Below are 18,513 nucleotides of genomic sequence, written 5' to 3'. Positions count from 1 at the left end.
ATGGAAATAGGTATGCCAGCCAGATGAAAGGAAGGTAAGACAGACGATACTTAAGGGGAACAAGTTACTTCCAAATACAAAGTCCAGTCAAAAGAAGTGTATCAAAAAAATGTTGCTCGACATATTCTGCATCACCCAGCAACAAATACAGAATCTTCAACGTATATTGGAAGATGGAATGACCACTCCTAAAGATGGTCAAGGAAAGCATTTCAATAGGCCACATGCCACATCAAATGATGACAGGGCTCTGATTCGAGAACACATTTCAATTTCCCAAGGCAGATGAGCCATTACAGCAGGAATAAATGCTCAAAAGAAAGTCTGTACCCCGGTCTCAACCTATGTCGAATGTATCGATTGTTTATGATCTCAGCTTTAGATGAAATAGAAATGCAGAACATTGAACTAGAGAGGTAGTCGCACCATGCAAAAACAGACCAAGCACACGAACTTGAAAGTCAGTAGCATCATGCAAAAGTAGACCAAGCATACAAAGTTCTAAAAAAATGACATGGAATTGGCAAAAAGGAACAAGAATATATATGTTATATGTGCTGATTTACAATAGGTTTTACTTTGTCCTCCATTGACACATTCCACAGTATTCTGCCGAAGACAGCTGTCGTTTTACAATTTCACACTTAATGACATTGGCACTGAAAACAACACAGTAAAGTTGTGGGATGAACCCACTGAAAGGAGAGGTTCAGCCAAAATAGTTTCAAGTCTGCTTAAATTTGTGATGCTTGAAAACGGTATGGAACACAAACTGATTGGACAGTCTGACCGCTGTGTTGGACATAACGATAAATGAAGAGTTTTTGAGCTTTATTTCTGTCTGGTCAACCGTAAGTACTTTACAGATGTGACAGGATCTTTATAATGACTGAGAAAAAAAGGAAGTGTCAAAAGCTATGGTTCCTTTAGAATGGAAGCATGTCATTGCTTAGCCCTTTGTCGATCTTTGAAAACTGCCCATTCAGGAATGGTGATGAAAGGTAGCTGTGAACATGAAGCAAATAAATTTCAATTGTCTTCTAGTATTCAGTTGCTCTACAATGAGGCACTGAAACTTCATAAGGTTAAGAAAAGCAATCTATTGGACATGACAAAATATACAGAGCCAAAATACAGGCATTTTTACTAAAACTGGCAGTGTGACAACTGAGTTTAATGTACCCCATTTGTGTCTCAACTTGACAGCAAATTCATGTTCTGTTACCTTTTTAAGACCAAAGTAATAAGTTTACAATAGATATCAATTTGTATCTTGTTATAATTTTCTTACTTACAACTTTTGGGTTCTACACACCCTTATCATTACAGCAGAGTACAGAGTGATATGGAATAATGCTGTATATCCGTATCTATACAGTGTGTTTCCATTTTAATACTTATTTTCAAAAAAATTATATTTAGCACAATTTTGAAAAGCACAACCAAGTATTTTCAACAGACAACACATATCTGTTATTACATTATTATTTTTCAATAATTCTCTGGAATTAAAAGTTTTTCTTGATTTCTTAAAAATTTCAAAATATGCCATACAGCATTATTCACGCACATGCTTCATTTGTTGTCACAAGACACAACAGGAAGCAACCAGCATTGCTATATTCAATAATGTCTAACTGTGCTTGCATCGAAGGTATTTTGTCCTTTTTGAGTTCCAAAATTCTTCCAATATTTTCCTACAATTAGCAGAATGTTACATTGCAACAATAAACGAATCTAAGATGAGACTTTGCTGTGGTTGGAGTATCATAAAAGCTTGAGACATTGTACTTCATTGCTTGCTTTCTAGCTGGAGATGAAAAAAAGCAAATGTCAAAAAATAGAATTACATTCACAGATGTTTCATAGTTGACAAACGCTCAACATGTTCCTTTTTGAAATTTTCACTTTCGTATTTCTGTGAGAGCATAGTATCTAGCACAAGTTGCAAATAATTACATGCTTCAGATCGACCCTATCTCCACTTTCAAATAATTATGGGTAGCTCTTAGGAATAACATTTCTTTTAAGAAATTCATAGATGAAACCAAGTGCAAGTGGAACTGTGTTGCAATGAACTTTTCCCTAAACTGCCTTATCTCACCCAAACAAATTTTTAAATTCTCGTCTATGTTTCTAAGGAGATTCCATTTCAATTTTTCCATTTTACCAGAAAGAAGAAAAGAAGATTGTTGTTTTAACATGCTGTCAACATCGACATCATTAGAGGTAGTTAACAAAGAATAATGGGCAGGTTCCGTGTATTGTCAAACGCAGTTGGGCAGGTCAACAAATTACTATAAATCAATGCAGATGTGTATCATTGTTCCCTCACCCCTGCCGCTTGATGGGTTGAACTGCACTGGCAAAGGAGTCTTCACTCTCTGACAACTGCCATGCAAGCTCATAGATAACACATGTGCAGCCAACAGTTGTTCACCGCAAGCCTGTCTATGCTTTCATATACAAAAGTGGTAGTCAAAGTGGTCCATGCGACCCACTAGCAGCCGATACAGCTTTCACGGGGGGCAATAGCTGGTAAGGGTTATAAAACATTTTCATAAGGTTTTCATAAAATTTTGACACAAACAGTATTTGGTAAGTAGTTATTATTAAACACTTTAACTTGCGGTAACTCAATTTTATACAGTAAAGTTATTTCTCTGCTTTATAAACCACCATTACTGTGGAACTGGTGGGTCGTTAGAAAATTTTACTACTAATAGGGATACACAAGTGGGCAGTAAATAAAAAAATTATCCATGACATAGAACAATGACTTCATTATTTTATCAGTATTGCTTTGACAGTGCTGTGACTCATTAAGCTTAGAAGCATTGAAAAAATAAGAGGTTATGGACTCATCCCATAATTAGCAACAGACATTTAGGAGAGTTTTCTTCTTTACTTGAAGAACTAAAAAGCTTTCCTGAAGAATTTATTCATATTACAGTATGTGCTGCAGAACATTCGGGACAAAATTTTGAACAGAACACTAATTTTATACGAATATAACAGCAGAAGAAAAATTGTGTGCCATGGTAAGGTAAATTACAGCACAACATTGTTTTGAAGAAGAACTTTGAACAGAACTCACTGCCCCCAATTCATTATAGTCAAGCTCTCATATTTTAAGTTTCACAAATATTTACCTCTGAAGAGGAAAGGAGTATATTGGATCCTTGAGACACATCACAAAGTAACCAGTATCGTCATCTTTGGTAATGTCTTACTGTGTCTTTATCAAAGGTATTTTGTCCCCAAATATTACAAACTAATGATTTATCAGGATGTATATTACAGTCAACATCAACATTTTAATGAAGCTCATTTTAACTTTTACAGTGCACTATAATTGTACGCACTAGCTTCTTTGATACTGCATACTTTGAAGTAGCTCTTTGAAACCTTTCTTTCTTTTTTTCTTTTTTGCTTTCTTTCTTTCTTTCTTTCTTTCTACTTTAAGTGTCTCATTTCCTAATGTAATTCCCACAGCATCACCTGATTTAATTTGACTACATTCCATTATCTTCATTTTCCTTTTGTTGATATTTGTAACATACAGTTGTCTATCACAAGACTGAGTTACACTTAGCTGACCTTGTGGAGGTTAGAGGTGAGTTACAAGTTACAAAGAGCACAGATATGTTTGCATGCCAAAATTTGAAAATTTTTAAAGTTGCTGAGGCAGGTAGAGTGAGACAGCTGGCACCCCAACTATTAAGTCAGGGCCTTTTAAACAGGAGCATATTTGCCTTTTTGTGCTCCAAAAGTAGTATTTTTATGAAGGTAAATTTTCTAATCAACATTCTGTAAACTCAATATATACTGACTGGTTTTATGGCTAAGTAACTTTGTCTCAAATGGTCCCATGGAACCTGGTAAAAATTAATAGTAGAATGATATGAACACTGTCTGCAGTGCCTTTCTGGAGTAACATATGGACACATTTTGTTACTCACTTTTATATTTTTCTTCTTCTACCTAAAAAGGACTTGACTTAGGCCTACTAGCTCCTGTTCCATTATCCTTTTGTTCCACCTTAGATAGCTTGCTCCCTTACCTCAGTATCATTCTTTATTTCTTCACCCATTCTCACTGCTAGTCGTTACTACTATTCATTAATGTGTAAAATGGTGTATCTTAACTTTTCTTGTTTCTGTGGCATTTTTGCATCTACCCATGTTTGTTCCCATGTCTCACTAACTTGTCTTTTGCTGAGTACATTAACTCTCTCTTGCCATTTGTTCGGATCTCATCCACTACTCTATCGCTGTAAATTGGTCTCACCCTTCCACTCCCACCTGCCCATTCTCACTCACTCATTCAGGCCGTCTCTCTCTCTCTCTCTCTCTCTCTCTCTCTCTTAACTGCCACTGTTCCCTGCTTCACAGTCACAGTCTCCTTCATTCTGTCCTACTGCTATTGTTTCGTCTGTCTGTGTCTCCCACTTGCTCTCTCTTACTGTTGCTATCACATTCATTCCTTCCCATTTCTGATGTCTCTTCTCACTGTCACTACCTCTCTCTCCCTCACTGCCATTGTCATAGACTGTCTCTCATTATTACTGGCTACCAATCACTTCCACTTTCTCCTTCTCTTTACTCCTGTCCTACTATCACTGTCTGCTTCACTCTTTTCCTAACACTGTTCTGTCATTGTCAACTATACTTCACTGGGACTCTATCCTTCTCTTTCTATAACACTGCCATTGTCTCCTTCCATCTTTCTATAACACAACCACTGTCTGCTACTTGCAGTATTTATTACCTTTCCATCTTTCCCACTGCCACTGTCTCCTTCTGTCTCAAGATAGAAAGGCACAAATATGTTTGTATGCCAAAATTTTTGGGAACATTTTTTTGTTGCTGAGGAAGGTAGAAAGAGACAGCTGATACCCCACCTTTCACTCACAGTCTTTTAAACAGTAGCATATTCAACTTTTTGTGCTCCAAGAGGAGCATTTTTCCATGATGTCACTCATACGAAAAGAACTTTATGAGTCAGTAAAATTTTGATGCTTTATTTATGTGCAACTGAAATAATTCAAAACTAATTTTTGATGTCAGGCCAGATTTAACGTACACAAAAATTTTGCTAGTGCTTCAGTACTATAACATGGAGTTCTCAGAACCCTTCAATGATAACAGAGGCACTTTACGGCATATTTCTCAGCGCTCTATCACTTTATAAACTACATTTTGGCCTCACACTGGACTTTACATGTGTATTTTAAGCGTACAAGCAAGATAACTTCAAATGTCTGTACCTCAGAAACGGGCAATGATATCAAGGCAATTGTCAAGGTGGAGTGTTGGGTAGGGACACTACGACTGTAGTGTGTGGACATATAAGGTGAGAATGTGGGTCTCACGGAGAGGGGGGGGGGGGGGCGCATGCGTGAGATAGTCCCTGCAGTCATGCTATCCTCTGTGCCCTCGGTGGCTCAGATGGATAGAGCGTCTGCCGTGTAAGCAGGAGATCCCGGGTTCGAGTCCCGGTCGAGGCACACATTTTCACCTGTCCCTGTTGATATATATCAATGTTCGTTAGCAGCTGAAGGTATTAATATATAAAAATTGTCAAGGTTGCTCAAGATCATGATCTTGGGAATTTATTGTAAAAATTACAACTGTCTGCTGTGTGTAGCCACCTTGGAATCTGCAACTTTGCTTTGGTACCCCAAAACCATGTTCTTGGGGTCTTTTTTGATAATGGATAAAGATTTTAGAAAATGGGAAGATGGAAGTTCTAGATATATATGTCTAGAAAATACAAAATTAAAATTTGAGCATTTTACGTGCATATTTTACATGCACATATATGGTAACTTTGCACCTCTGTATCTCAGAAACAGATAAAGATATCAAGAAAATTTTCAAGGTTGTTCAAGATCAGTATCTTAGAAATATATTGTAAAAAATTTAGCCTTTTTCTGTGCATAGCCTTCTTGGAACCTTTGGCTTGGTTTTGATATGAACCAAAAAGAAAAGAAAACTTTTTGGGGGGTTTTCTACGGCACAGCCCATGAACATACAGTGCCTCCACGAGTCCCTTACGGCCCACTGCTGACCACATCAAATGCAAAAAGAACCACATGATTTTCTCCATTTTCCTAACCAGAAGGAGGTGTGTAATATTCATACTTTGACTCCGTACTGTAGGATAGTGACACTAAGAGTATCCTCATGTTGGGTATATAAATGGTTGCTTGCCAAGGGCTATCCAAAACACGTGATCCTACATTCCTATCATGTACAGAACCCGAAGTATGAGCCCACAAAGAATCCCGCTTTTATGTGTAACGTTTTGGAATGTATGAGATACCACATGCTGTCATGGATATCGATGAACAAAAAAATTAAAGATTCAATAAAACACACAAAGAATTCTTAGATAGTATATGAATAAGTAACCCATTACAGATGAAAGTTCTGACCTATTGCAAAAATCTCCTATACAGAATAGGAAACCTTTCTACTTAGATATGAATACTTAAGGTTTATCACTCAACTTTTTTCAGTTTGCTGGAAAAGAAATGCAAATGAAACTTGCTAATGAGTACAGAGAGTACACTCGCCCTTATAAAAAAAATTTAGTGGCTCTCTTTCTGACACTGACAGTATAGAAATGTAGGCTGCAACATAATCAGGTAATTTTTCAAATGGCTGGAAGTGTGCCTGTGGAGATGGTGATACTTAGGTGCCTATTCATGGGTGGGTGCTACATGATAATACAATTTCTGGAAATGACTCAGCAGCTGATAAGATGAATGCAGAACGTCTACATCTACATCCATACTCTGCAAACCACAGTGAAGCGCATGGCAGAGGGTACGTCCCAATTCACTAGTTACTAGGGTTTCTTCCCATTCCATTCACATAAGGAACGCATAAAGAATGATTGTCTGAATGCCTCTATGGGTGCTGTAATAATTCTAATCTTGCCCTCACGATCACTGTATGAGTGATATGTAGGGGGTTGTAGTATATTCCTAGCGTTATCATTTAAAGCTGGTTCTTCAAACTTTGTTAGTAGACTTTCTCAAGATATTTCATGCCTACCCTCAAGAGCCTGACAGTTTAGTTTCTTCAGCCTCACTGTAACACTCTCCCATGGGTCATATAAACCTCTGACCATTCGTGTTGCCTTTCTCTGTACACTTACATATCGCCTGTTAGACCTATTTGGTACGGGTCCCACACACTTGAGCAATATTCTACATTGGGTCACACAAGTGATATGTAAGCAATCTCCTTTACAGACTGACTGCACTTCTCCAGTATTCTGGCACTAAACCGAAGACTACAACCAACTTTAGCCACAACTGAGCCTGTGTGGCCATTCCATTTCATATCCCTACAAAGTGTTATGCCCAGATATTTGTAGGGGTTGGGCAATTCCAACTGTGACTCGCTGATATTACAGCCATAGGTTACTATGTTGGTCCCCCCCTCCCCCCCCCCCCCCCCCCCCAGACAGTACTTCATTATAGGCAACTGCATCATCTGCAAGTCGTCTGATGTTACTATTAATATTGTCTGCACAGTCATTAATACACTTAATAACAGCAATGGTCCCAATACACTTCCCTGGGGCACACCCTAAGTTACTTCTACATCTGATGATGACTCTCCATCCAAGGTAACACGCTGTGTCCTCTCTACCAAAAAGTCCTCAATTCTGTCACATATTTCACTTGGTACCCCATATGATTGAACTTTTGACAATAAGAATAGCTGTGGTACTGAGTCAAATGCTATTTGGAAAACAAGAAATACTGCATCTACATGACTACATTGATGCACAGCTTTTAGTACGTTACGTGAGAAAAGTGCAAGTTGGGTTTCACATGATTGATGCTTTCGGACACCATGCTGGTTGGCATGGAGGAGGCCACGTCTGTTCAAGATACCTCATTATTTATGAGCTCACTTTATGTTCTAAGATTCCACAACAAATCGATGTCAAATATATTGGATGGTAGTTTTGTGGATCACTTCTACTACCCTTCTTGTTGAAGGGTATTACCTGCGCTTTCTTCAAACTACTGGGCACAGTTTTTTGTTTACGGGATCTATGATAAATTATAGCATCGGGCCATGAAGCTTTGCTGAATTTTACAGTTTTCAGCTGTTTCTCAATACTGCTGCCACTAATACTGATTTCACTCAACTTTTCAGTGGTACGAGGATTAAATTGGGGCAATACTCCTGCTTTTTTTTCTTTTGTATAGGAACATATGAAAACGGAATTAAGCTTTTCAGTTTTTGCTTTGCTTCCCTCAATTTCAGTTCCTGTCTCATTCACTAGAGACTGGACATTAACTTTGGTGCCATTAACAGCCTTTAAATATGGTCATAATTTGTTTGGGTTTTGTGAAAGATCATATTACAATATTCTGCTATGATAGTCACTAAACGCTTCATGTATTGCCCTCTTGACAGCCAAATGTGTTTCATTCTGTGTTTGTCTGTCTCTAGTCCAATGCTTTGTGTTACACTATTATGCAGTAGTCTCTGTTTCTTTAGAAATTTCTTTGCAGTGCCTCTATGGCAACTATTCTTTTAAATTTGAGCCATAGTTCCTCTACATGCTACGGCCCTGTGCTGAAAATTCAAGTTCCTCACTGAGATGTGACACTACTCATTTTTTATCTAGATTACTGAACATATGTATCTTCCTGCTTGTTTCAGTTGCCCTTTGTACTTTGATAATCATTGTTGCTGCAAACGCGTCATGATCTCTGATAACCCAAGAGGTCAGGTCTATTTGTTGCCATTAGATACAATATATTTCCATCATGAGTGAGGTTCTGAACTATCTTTTCAACGTAGTTTTCAGAAGGCATTTAGTAATGCTTCCCAGTATGTCTCATTCGCCCATCACTAACAAATTTGTAATCTTCCCAATTAAAAGTGGGATGATTGGAGTCTCCGTCAATGATTACAGTAAAATGGGGAAATTACATACAAGCAAAATGAGGTTTCTCTAAAGTTTTTAGTTACATCAGAAGGAGATGAAGCTGGTAATCAATAGGAGGATCCAATTACCATTTTATGTTCACCCCTGATACTGAGTCTTGCCCAAACAATCTCACATGCAACTTCAGTTTCTATCTCGGTGGATTCAGTTTCTAATCAACTGCAACAAATACACTAACTCCATTTCGCATTAGCCTACCTTTTGATACATATTTAAATTTTCCGCAAAATTGCCACTGCTATCAACTTCAGGTTTTGAACCAGCTTTTGTATCCAGTACTATGTGAGCTTCACTGCTTTTCAGGACTGCTTCAAACTCTGGCACCTTGTTGCGAATGATTTGGCAGTTAATCTCCGTGTTTCTTGCAGCTATCAGTCTGGACTGGATGGCGAGTCGTTTAATCTAAAGAAACCCTTGTGTGCACCCCACACATAGATACATGGATTGCAGCCCCCGATGTGTAGTGCAATGGGGAAAAGGCTCAAAATGAAATTTCAGATATCAACAGAGATCTCACATATTTCAGAAGTAAAAGCTATTGTTACAGGAATCCCATATTGGTTATTTGTGGTGCAGTTTTTCCCGGAAATGTACTCACACATCACAAAAGTCTTTCTTCTTGATGTTTTTGGGTGCCAAATGTTTATCATACAAGTTAGTAAAAACTAAAATGCTAGGTGGTGGCAGATTTAATTTCCCACTGTCTCAGCTACTTTGCAATGCTTTCATAAACTCACTGTTGCAGGATGTTATGACTCTTTCTACCCTTTAGTGGAGTAGAGTCATCTAATGCAATCTGTAGCCAGATATATTCAAATTATTTTGAAGAGCCTCTATGGAGAAATTGTTGTACATGGCATTGGTAATGACTGGCACATACAGGAACAGGTCTTTTGCTCCTCTCTGTAATTACAAAATCAGTATCACATCATGTTGTGACTCGCTGATCTTTCAAAGTGCCGCTGCGCAGTTACGCGCGTCCTCTACGTGCGGCGCTGTCTGCCAGCGACGCAGCAGCCACGCCACCTAAGCGGCCAGCCAGCCAGCGGCCGCTAGACTTGGACTCAGTGCTGATTTGACTGTTACCGTGTACACGTCTTACTTTGTCTACTTGATCTGTGACTTACATGTATTGTGTCATCTCTGAAATATATGTGTTCAACTTGACGTTATAACACATCACAAGAAGTTATACCAGATAATGAAGAATTTCTGGACTAGGGCAGTAAATATTTATGAATGAACAGATTCTGGAACAATTAAATCATTTGTCTGTTGTTGCCCAAAATAATGCAACTGTCAGACTAGATTATTAGATGCAGAACCTCGCCACCATTCAGCGAATTGAAATCAATATGAACATACTTCCGAATGCATGAAGATAATATCTCTGCTGAACCTCTCTCGGCAAAGCTTTCATGCCAAAAAATACACGAAAGCTGTATTGGTAACAGTATTACGTATTGTCAGATTGCAACTTATGTGCCACTATTAATAAAATACAGAAGAATAATTCAACTGTGAACAAATGAGAACCTGATGAATACTGATGCACAAAGTCGCAATACTACCCATTGTTTTGCTTTTTCCAGTATCTGAAGTAAGCATTTTCAATGTTGCTTCAGCGTTGTGCTTTGTGTTTCAGCTTTCACTTCAGCAAAATTTTCACTAACCATCGTCTTAACAAATTTGCCACAATGAACATGCATCTGATCTCGGCACACCAAATTTTAATTTATAACCACTTTTGAAAAATCTCTCTGTACAAATTTTCGTTGATATTACTTCAAGATACTTTTCCTGGCGTGGGGCATACAGTTTCTACAAGCTCAAGGCTTTCTCTATCACAATTCGGCATTCTGTGAGGCCATTTGAAATGCTTTCCTCTTTTTTTTCTTTGAGGGGTAATTTGCTGTTTAATTTGTCAATCAAAATTTGCACTCCGTGAGACATCTTGTAACAAATGATACCTTACCAATTTCTACAGGCGAATGATACATAAGTGAGCAATGGCAATGAGACACCCTTTTTTTGTTGTTTGTCTTCACATCTACTACCTCAACGCTCTTGAATGCCAAGGATTGAGTCTGCTAGTCATTATCGTTCACTCTTTGAAAGAGCCGTGCCTTATCATTTGTTGATAAATCTCAACATGAAAACTGACAGTGGCCATAAAAAGAAACAAATTCCATTCCTAATATTTTGAAGATCTCAGAAAATTTTTTTATACTGATGATTATGTCTGAATGAAAATCATATGAAAAAGTACAAATTATGTTTAATAAAAGATTCTACTTTTGACTGTTACACTAGCTACCACACAAATCTGCAAGTGTATAACAAATACAACTTCATGGACACGAAAATTAGAAGAAAATATTTTTTATTGTGAGTAGCAGTTACATTACTCCACTAACCCAATCAGGTGGCATGTTTCCAGGAACAGGGTCACTTCTGATTGTAATATAAGTACACACAACACCCCTCGGTAACTTGAGTTTAATGTCCTTCCAGTTACAAATGTTAAATTTACATGTCCTTTCTTTATTCAAGTGATTTTGCACTCCCATCATTAGCATAACATTCGATGCATCACCCATAATGTCTACACTTTCAATGTTTTCTGTCGCAACAAAGACTTTTGTGTTTCATCAATGGTACCAAAATAATGCAGCACATAAGCAGTTTAACTTACAGCATCACATACAAAACTGTCCCAACTCCAACTAAGTTTCAACAAAATGTTGATTACAACATCGTTCCAGCAAATGAGTCAAATCATGCCACTCATTTGAATGAAACTGCAGAAGTACGACTCTCCACAAAAATTTCGGTCTATAATCTAAATAAGCTATTCTTTCCTTTCACATCATATTTTTCATTATTTTTTTCACACCCAATGCAGAAACATTTTTTAGAACAATGTATTGCAAAACATTCTTCTCAAACTCTCAAGGATGAAGATCTAGTTCAAAATGATTTTATTACTGAGCTCTTAGATCAACATTATTACAACAAACAATCTTCCAAAATGACACCCTGTTATCTACTTTTATATCTTGAGGTAACATACCTGCTGGTCTATCATATATTTAGATACATTTCCTGTGAGTCTTCTTGTTAAATATATCTCCACTGCATCACTTAATTCCAGTACAATTGTCACTGCGGTGCTGGACAAAGAATAAATGCAGTTAAGTGATACAAATATAGTAGAAAGGAACATGTAAGAAAAGAACTACTGCAATAAATAGTAAACTCTATCCAGAATTTCTCCTTAGCTCAGGTATGGCACTGATACTCTATGATAGGTTTGCTATCATCTGGACTGGAAAGGCTACAGTACTTCATGTGTACACCGAAGCAGTTATGACTTCAGATACATTTAAACTACATCAAATAAACCTTTTGACTTTCACTTAACATGTAAGATCGCAATTAAGGCCTTCAGAAAATTTCCACCGTTAAGTAATAACAATATTTCTACGTGTGTCACATTCTGTTGCAAAAATTCATTGAACAGAGGCCTAATTACATTTTGCTTTGTGTACCTAAATTATTCTGTCATTGCAGAAAAACTTAAGCTGTTTCTAAGGTATTTCATTCTAATTTAAGTATGTGTAATAGGCATAGAGTATTTTTTTAGCAATTGGACACTACTAAAATATGTGGGCTATCACTGCTAGAGATAGCCTGAAACATCCAACCAAATTGCCACATGCCAACCACTCTTTTATGAGTGCCCACATGGACACCATTCGGCTGCCTGCATAAGGCCACTTGCTCCCATTTTTTTTACTGGATTTTGATGGACAAGCTGATTTTGGTACATCTGGTGCTAATCACCTGTGTTCTCTCAGAGTCCACTGACACTCATCGCTCACTTGTTCCTTCCAGATACCAAGCACAGTTCGCTATGACCCAAGAGAGGCTATCTGAAGACTACCTAAGCACCTTGTTCTGGAGGTGACGCTGTTAAGCCCTCATTTTCCTACACTATGGACATAAACAAAGAAAAAACTGTCATTTATATACCACAATCTGTTTCTACCATCATACTAAAACTGTGCGCCAGACAGGACACTAACCTGGGTCTTTTGCCTTTCAAATGCAACTGCTCTACCAACAGAGCTACCCAAGTGCACCTCACAACCTGTCCTCAAAGCTTTACACACCTCATCTTCTACCTTACAAACTTGACAGTTCTCCCGCAAAACTTGTAGGAAACTCCTGGAAGGGAGGATATTGCAGAGATATAGCTTAGCCACAGCCCGGAGTATGCTTCGAGAATGAATTTTCATTCTCCTGTGAAACTTCTGTGAAGATGTGGTGCTGGCAGATGTAAAGCTGTGAGATTAGATATTGAATAGGCTATTTTCCTATGTTAAAATTCTGTGAAGATGTGGTGCTGGCACATGTAAAGCTGTGAGGTCGGACCATGAGTAGGCCATTTTCCTATGTTAAAATCATGATTCGGATTGCTGTTCTGACTGATTATAACATCTAAATAGCATTTACAGTAAATAATCTCACAAAAATTTGTTATTTTTATGTATTATGACTCAAAGCACGACAAAATTATTCTTAGCAAAACTTGCGCTAATTTCCTGTGTAAAAGGCACTCAGACAGGATACTGTCCCCTCAGGCGTTCTGTAGCACAATGGATAGTGCATTTGACTGCAGTGGAAGAAGTCAAGTGTTCGAATCCTGGGAGGGTATTATAGTTTTACGTGAAATACAAAAATAGCGTTAGCAAGAACTGATTGTAGCAGTTGTTTTGATTGTGGGATGTATTATATATAGCAAACAATTCACTTTTTTGGAAAGCTTTATTAGTAGTGAAGATATCACCATAAATTCACAATATAATGACTTGCAGGACTACGAGGCTACATGGAGAGATATAAAGCTTGTACAACATGCAGCTGACACAAACGTAAGGGCTGTGATGTTTGCGAGTGTAAATTAACATTAACATCTGAAGCAGTCTTACTTCATATTTATGTATGATGATGAAACTGCAAAAGTTTAAACATGAAGGATCCCAGCTAGACAGTCGAAGTTACACAAACATTATTTCTAACCAAGTAAAAAGTGAGTGGTCACATTAACTAGAAAATATCTTTTTGAATGTGTCATGTATGAACAGTAATTGCAAATGTAAGTGCATGTAAACAGCAAGGAAAACACAATAATAGTCTGTTTCTGATCAGTGTGGTGAAGTTTTGTAATTGTGATTTGGTTTTCATACGAGAGGACTTTCGAGTCGTTTTACAAATAAGTTAAAATGTTCTTTCGAGGTAGATTTGAGCCAGCGATTTATGGACACCATCTTATGATATTTGATGATTTACCATTCTAACAACTGAGCTACTGAATAACTGGGGTATAGTTAGGTGAAAAGATAATTTTCACAAGGAGTTTAATTTAGTTGAATAACGCTATCCTTTGTTATAACAGTGGGACAGCATATCTCGGAGACAAGTTAATGTTAACTTCACAGTGCAAGACATTTTTAATTAACTTTGTGAACTTGGGCATCGCCATGGGTGCAATTTGCTGCACAATGCAACCACATTTTACATATCTTTCATTCATTCTCGTAACACTCAAAAACAACTTTTCAGGAGTTTTTGTAGATTTATTTTTACAGTATGGTACTGCACACCATTTGTAAGCCATCTCCTCAGATTTAAATTCCAAAACAAGACATCACTGTGAATTAGCATTATGACAGTGGGAACAGCAAGCAAGCCAGAGACGTCAAAGGCATTAAATGACTTGAGTGGAGCATTTTAGCAGGTATGCAAATGGTCTGAATTTCAGTTCCGTTTTTAAAGAATAATAGTGAAATTCAAGACGAAAAAAAGCATTTTAGGAGTATAATTAATCATTTAAGACAATTTCCAGAAAACAGTCAAATGCCCTATTTTGCTCAGATAGCTCAGTTAGTGGAGCACTTGTCCATGAAAGGTAGAAGTCTCTGGTTCAAGTCTCAGTCCAGCACACAGTTTTAATCTGCTGGGAAGTTTCATAACAATGCAAACTCCACTGCAGAGTGAACATTCATTCAGCTTCTGCCAGGTTCGCTAACTGCAATCATATATAGCACCATTTGAGGTTTCTACCCAAACACAGTTCTGTGAAACCTAATTGAGACTGCAAGGTGAAAGTATTCATTTACCTAATCTTTCACAAGTTAGCACACAGATTACACACTAATTATTAATGCAAAGCCGAGAACATTTTGTTAGAAGTAAAAACTTTTGGGTATCTCTCTAAACATAAACATTTATTAGGCATGGTACTTCAGTGTTACACTCCAACATCAATATCCAGCATTCTTCATAACATCCACTGGCAAACACTGATCTCACATTTTGCTACTTGCACTTTGTATCATAGGGATGCTAGTTGCTTATGTCTGTAGCAAATTCTAAATGGAAGAAAATCCAAGTGAGATTCTGTTTTACTAAAAAAGATTGCTACCGAAACAGTCATCATTATAATCAACCCCAATTTGAAGTTTTGAAATGCAGCTACACAGTGGATGAAAAATTTGACATGTTATCTTTTGAACAAAAATTCTATGAATTTGTGGTGAACTAATGCCAAACAAACCTCCTGTAAACTGTATTCAGGTAGGTGCAATAGTAATGAAACAAAACACTTCAGTAAGTAACACCAAGATGTCAAATGGAGTTTAAAATTATACATCTGGTACTAGTTTAAAATTATACAGCTGGTGCTCTAAATTATGTTTTCTATCGCAGTAATGGGATATAAATTAATTATAAAAATAACTGGCCTCTTTTTATCAGTAAACATATTGTTATGTGTTGTCAACATTTCTGCTAGTAAAGTAACATCTATAATGCAGACTGTAAAGTAAGCAGCCAAGTGTTACATTTTTTCTCTGTAGTAATTCATGCACATATCTGACATAAAAATATACTTGCAATAACTTTCACATAAATAATAATAAAGCTGCCATTGATCCAAATACAGGTTTGAACATCACAACTTTACTAATCATGGCCCTATTCAAGATGGTGTCCCCTTGTGTTCCTCTGTTTTGTGAACTGATTTGTCACCTAGTTATAGGGGGCCCTCCAGTTTACCATGGAATTTGAACCATGATGATACTTGGTATTTTTCACATTCACAAATCACTGCCAGAGGACACAGAAACAACAAGCGATAGAAAAAATCCTAGGGCCATAAATGGACCAACACCTGAATATTTGGATTTGTAGTTTAGCTTATGCCCATTGAGATGCCGACCCACACAACCACCCAGATGAAAATATACAACCACTTTTTAGAATAACAGTGACTGACTAATACAAATGTTTCTCACATTTATTTAGCAAATATTTATGAACAAAGATATGGGTTTTGCCACACACAAAATATCTGTGCAGAAATGCACATAAGTGACACACATCTACTATTCACTAAATATATACTCTACATACAATATACAACAAAATGTAACTACCCTGTGACTGAAAGAAAATTTCAATTATGTTGTTTACACAACATTAAGTTTGTGTCTTGAATTCAATGTTAATTGCTATCTTTTTTGGATTTTATAAAATGCACACTGAATACCATTTAAATACTCTTTACATGCAAAATTACTTTTCTTCATAAGATACATCTTAAGACTTTTTCTAAGTCTTTGAATTTCCCACAGTTCTTTAATATACATGGTCAATTTACCATACAGTTTTATTTCTTAGTATCCTATATCATTTGGAGTTCTACAGTTAATGTATCCTTCCTAGGTGTAAATACTCACAGAGGCTCGTGTTGGGTTTATGAATAAAGCTGAAAGTGGGATTTAAAAACAAAAATAAAGAGAGAGACAGAACTTCTCCTCCAGGCCCTGCAGATCTAGGGATATCAACCAACCACCATATCACCTTCTGCCACATGGTGTCATGTAGATGTGGTATGGAGTGGTACGTGGTCAGCACATCACTCTCCAGGTCACGTTGCTGAACAGAGCCGATACTACTCACTCAAGTAGCTTCTCAATTGGTATCACGAAACAGTTCCCCCTCCCCCTCCCCCCCCCCTCCCTCCGTACCAGTTCTCCCATCAAGGAACAATCCTTGGCAGTACCAGAAATCAAAACCAGGTCCTCCACATGGACGTCATTTAAGCTTACCACTAAGCTACAGATATTGTCTGAAATGGCATAGCGACGGATAATTTTTCTGATGAAACTAATGTTGGAAAAATATCTTGATTGGAGACTGTCGAGATCCATATCTCCATAAGTCACTCAAAGTAATGAGCCGATTTATTCTTGTTTGCTGAGAGCCTTCTCCTGTTCTATGTTCAGTATGATTGAGTAATAAAACAAAAAAATAAAAATAAAACTGGTTATTCCAGAGTACTTACTACTAGTACTACTACTATTATTATTATTATTCTTTCTCTTCTCAGACGTTATGTCTGGTCAAAAATAGAAAGTGAGGCGGACCTTGATCAAGCGTGACTTCCTTTTAACTGTACGGTATATGTTACATTGCATTTAGGAACTTTCGCGTGATTGAACATGTATCAATAATTACAGATTTCTGTAGTTGTATATATAAGTTTGGATGTAGCTGTATTGCGTTGATGTACTGGTGGATATTGTGTGGTATGACTCCTGTAGTTGATAGTATAATTGGTACAATGTCTACTTTATCCTGATGCCACATGTCCTTGACTTCCTCAGCCAGTTGGATGTATTTTTCAATTTTTTCTCCTATTTTCTTTTGTATATTTGTTGTATTTTGTATGGATATTCTGATTAGTTGTGTTAATTTCTTCTTTTTATTGGTGAGTATGATGTCAGGTTTGTTATGTGGTGTTGTTTTATCTGTTATAATGGTTCTATTCCAGTATAATTTGTATTCATCATTCTCCAGTACATTTTGTGGTGCATACCTGTATGTGGGAACGTGTTGTTTTATTAGTTTATGTTGTATGGCAAGTTGTTGGTGTATTATTTTTGCTGCATTGTCATATCTTCTGGGGTATTCTGTATTTGCTAGTATTGTACATCCGCTTGTGATGTGATCTACTGTTTCTACTTGTTGTTTGCAAAGTCTGCATTTATCTGTTGTAGTATTGGGGTCTTTAATAATATGCTTGCTGTAATATCTGGTGTTTATTGTTTGATCCTGTATTGCAATCATGAATCCTTCCATCTCACTGTATATATTGCCTTTTCTTAGCCATGTGTTGGATGCGTCTTGATCGATGTGTGGCTGTGTTAGATGATACGGGTGCTTGCCATGTAGTGTTTTCTTTTTCCAATTTACTTTCTTCGTATCTGTTGATGTTATGTGATCTAAAGGGTTGTAGAAGTGGTTATGAAATTGCAGTGGTGTAGCCGATGTATTTATATGAGTGATTGCTTTGTGTTTTGCTAGTTTCTGCTCGTTCTAGAAAGAATTTTCTTAAATTGTCTACCTGTCCATAATGCAGGTTTTTTATGTCGATAAATCCCCTTCCTCCTTCCTTCC

The 18,513-nt window shown here is 37.2% G+C and overlaps 1 protein-coding gene and 1 non-coding gene across 2 annotated transcripts in view; one reads left to right on the top strand and one right to left on the bottom strand.

The window, feature by feature from the left end:
* Positions 1-4,093, bottom strand: part of LOC124613374 (structural maintenance of chromosomes protein 1A-like) — a 100,295-nt gene extending 96,202 nt beyond the window's left edge. Inside the window, exon 1 of the mRNA XM_047142075.1 lies at positions 4,064-4,093. Within this exon, the coding sequence (XP_046998031.1) occupies positions 4,064-4,093 (30 nt within the window). The remainder of the gene's footprint in view (positions 1-4,063) is intronic.
* A 1,341-nt stretch (positions 4,094-5,434) lies between these two features.
* Trnat-ugu lies at positions 5,435-5,509 on the top strand. The gene has a single exon. It is a non-coding gene; the product is annotated as a tRNA-Thr (tRNA).
* The last annotated feature ends 13,004 nt before the right edge of the window (positions 5,510-18,513 follow it).

Source organism: Schistocerca americana, chromosome 4, assembly GCF_021461395.2.
Source record: "Schistocerca americana isolate TAMUIC-IGC-003095 chromosome 4, iqSchAmer2.1, whole genome shotgun sequence".
In the NCBI taxonomy this organism is placed as follows: Eukaryota; Metazoa; Arthropoda; class Insecta; order Orthoptera; family Acrididae; genus Schistocerca; species Schistocerca americana.
Note: the sequence above shows the minus strand (reverse complement) of the source record. Positions and strands in the feature narration are given on the sequence as shown.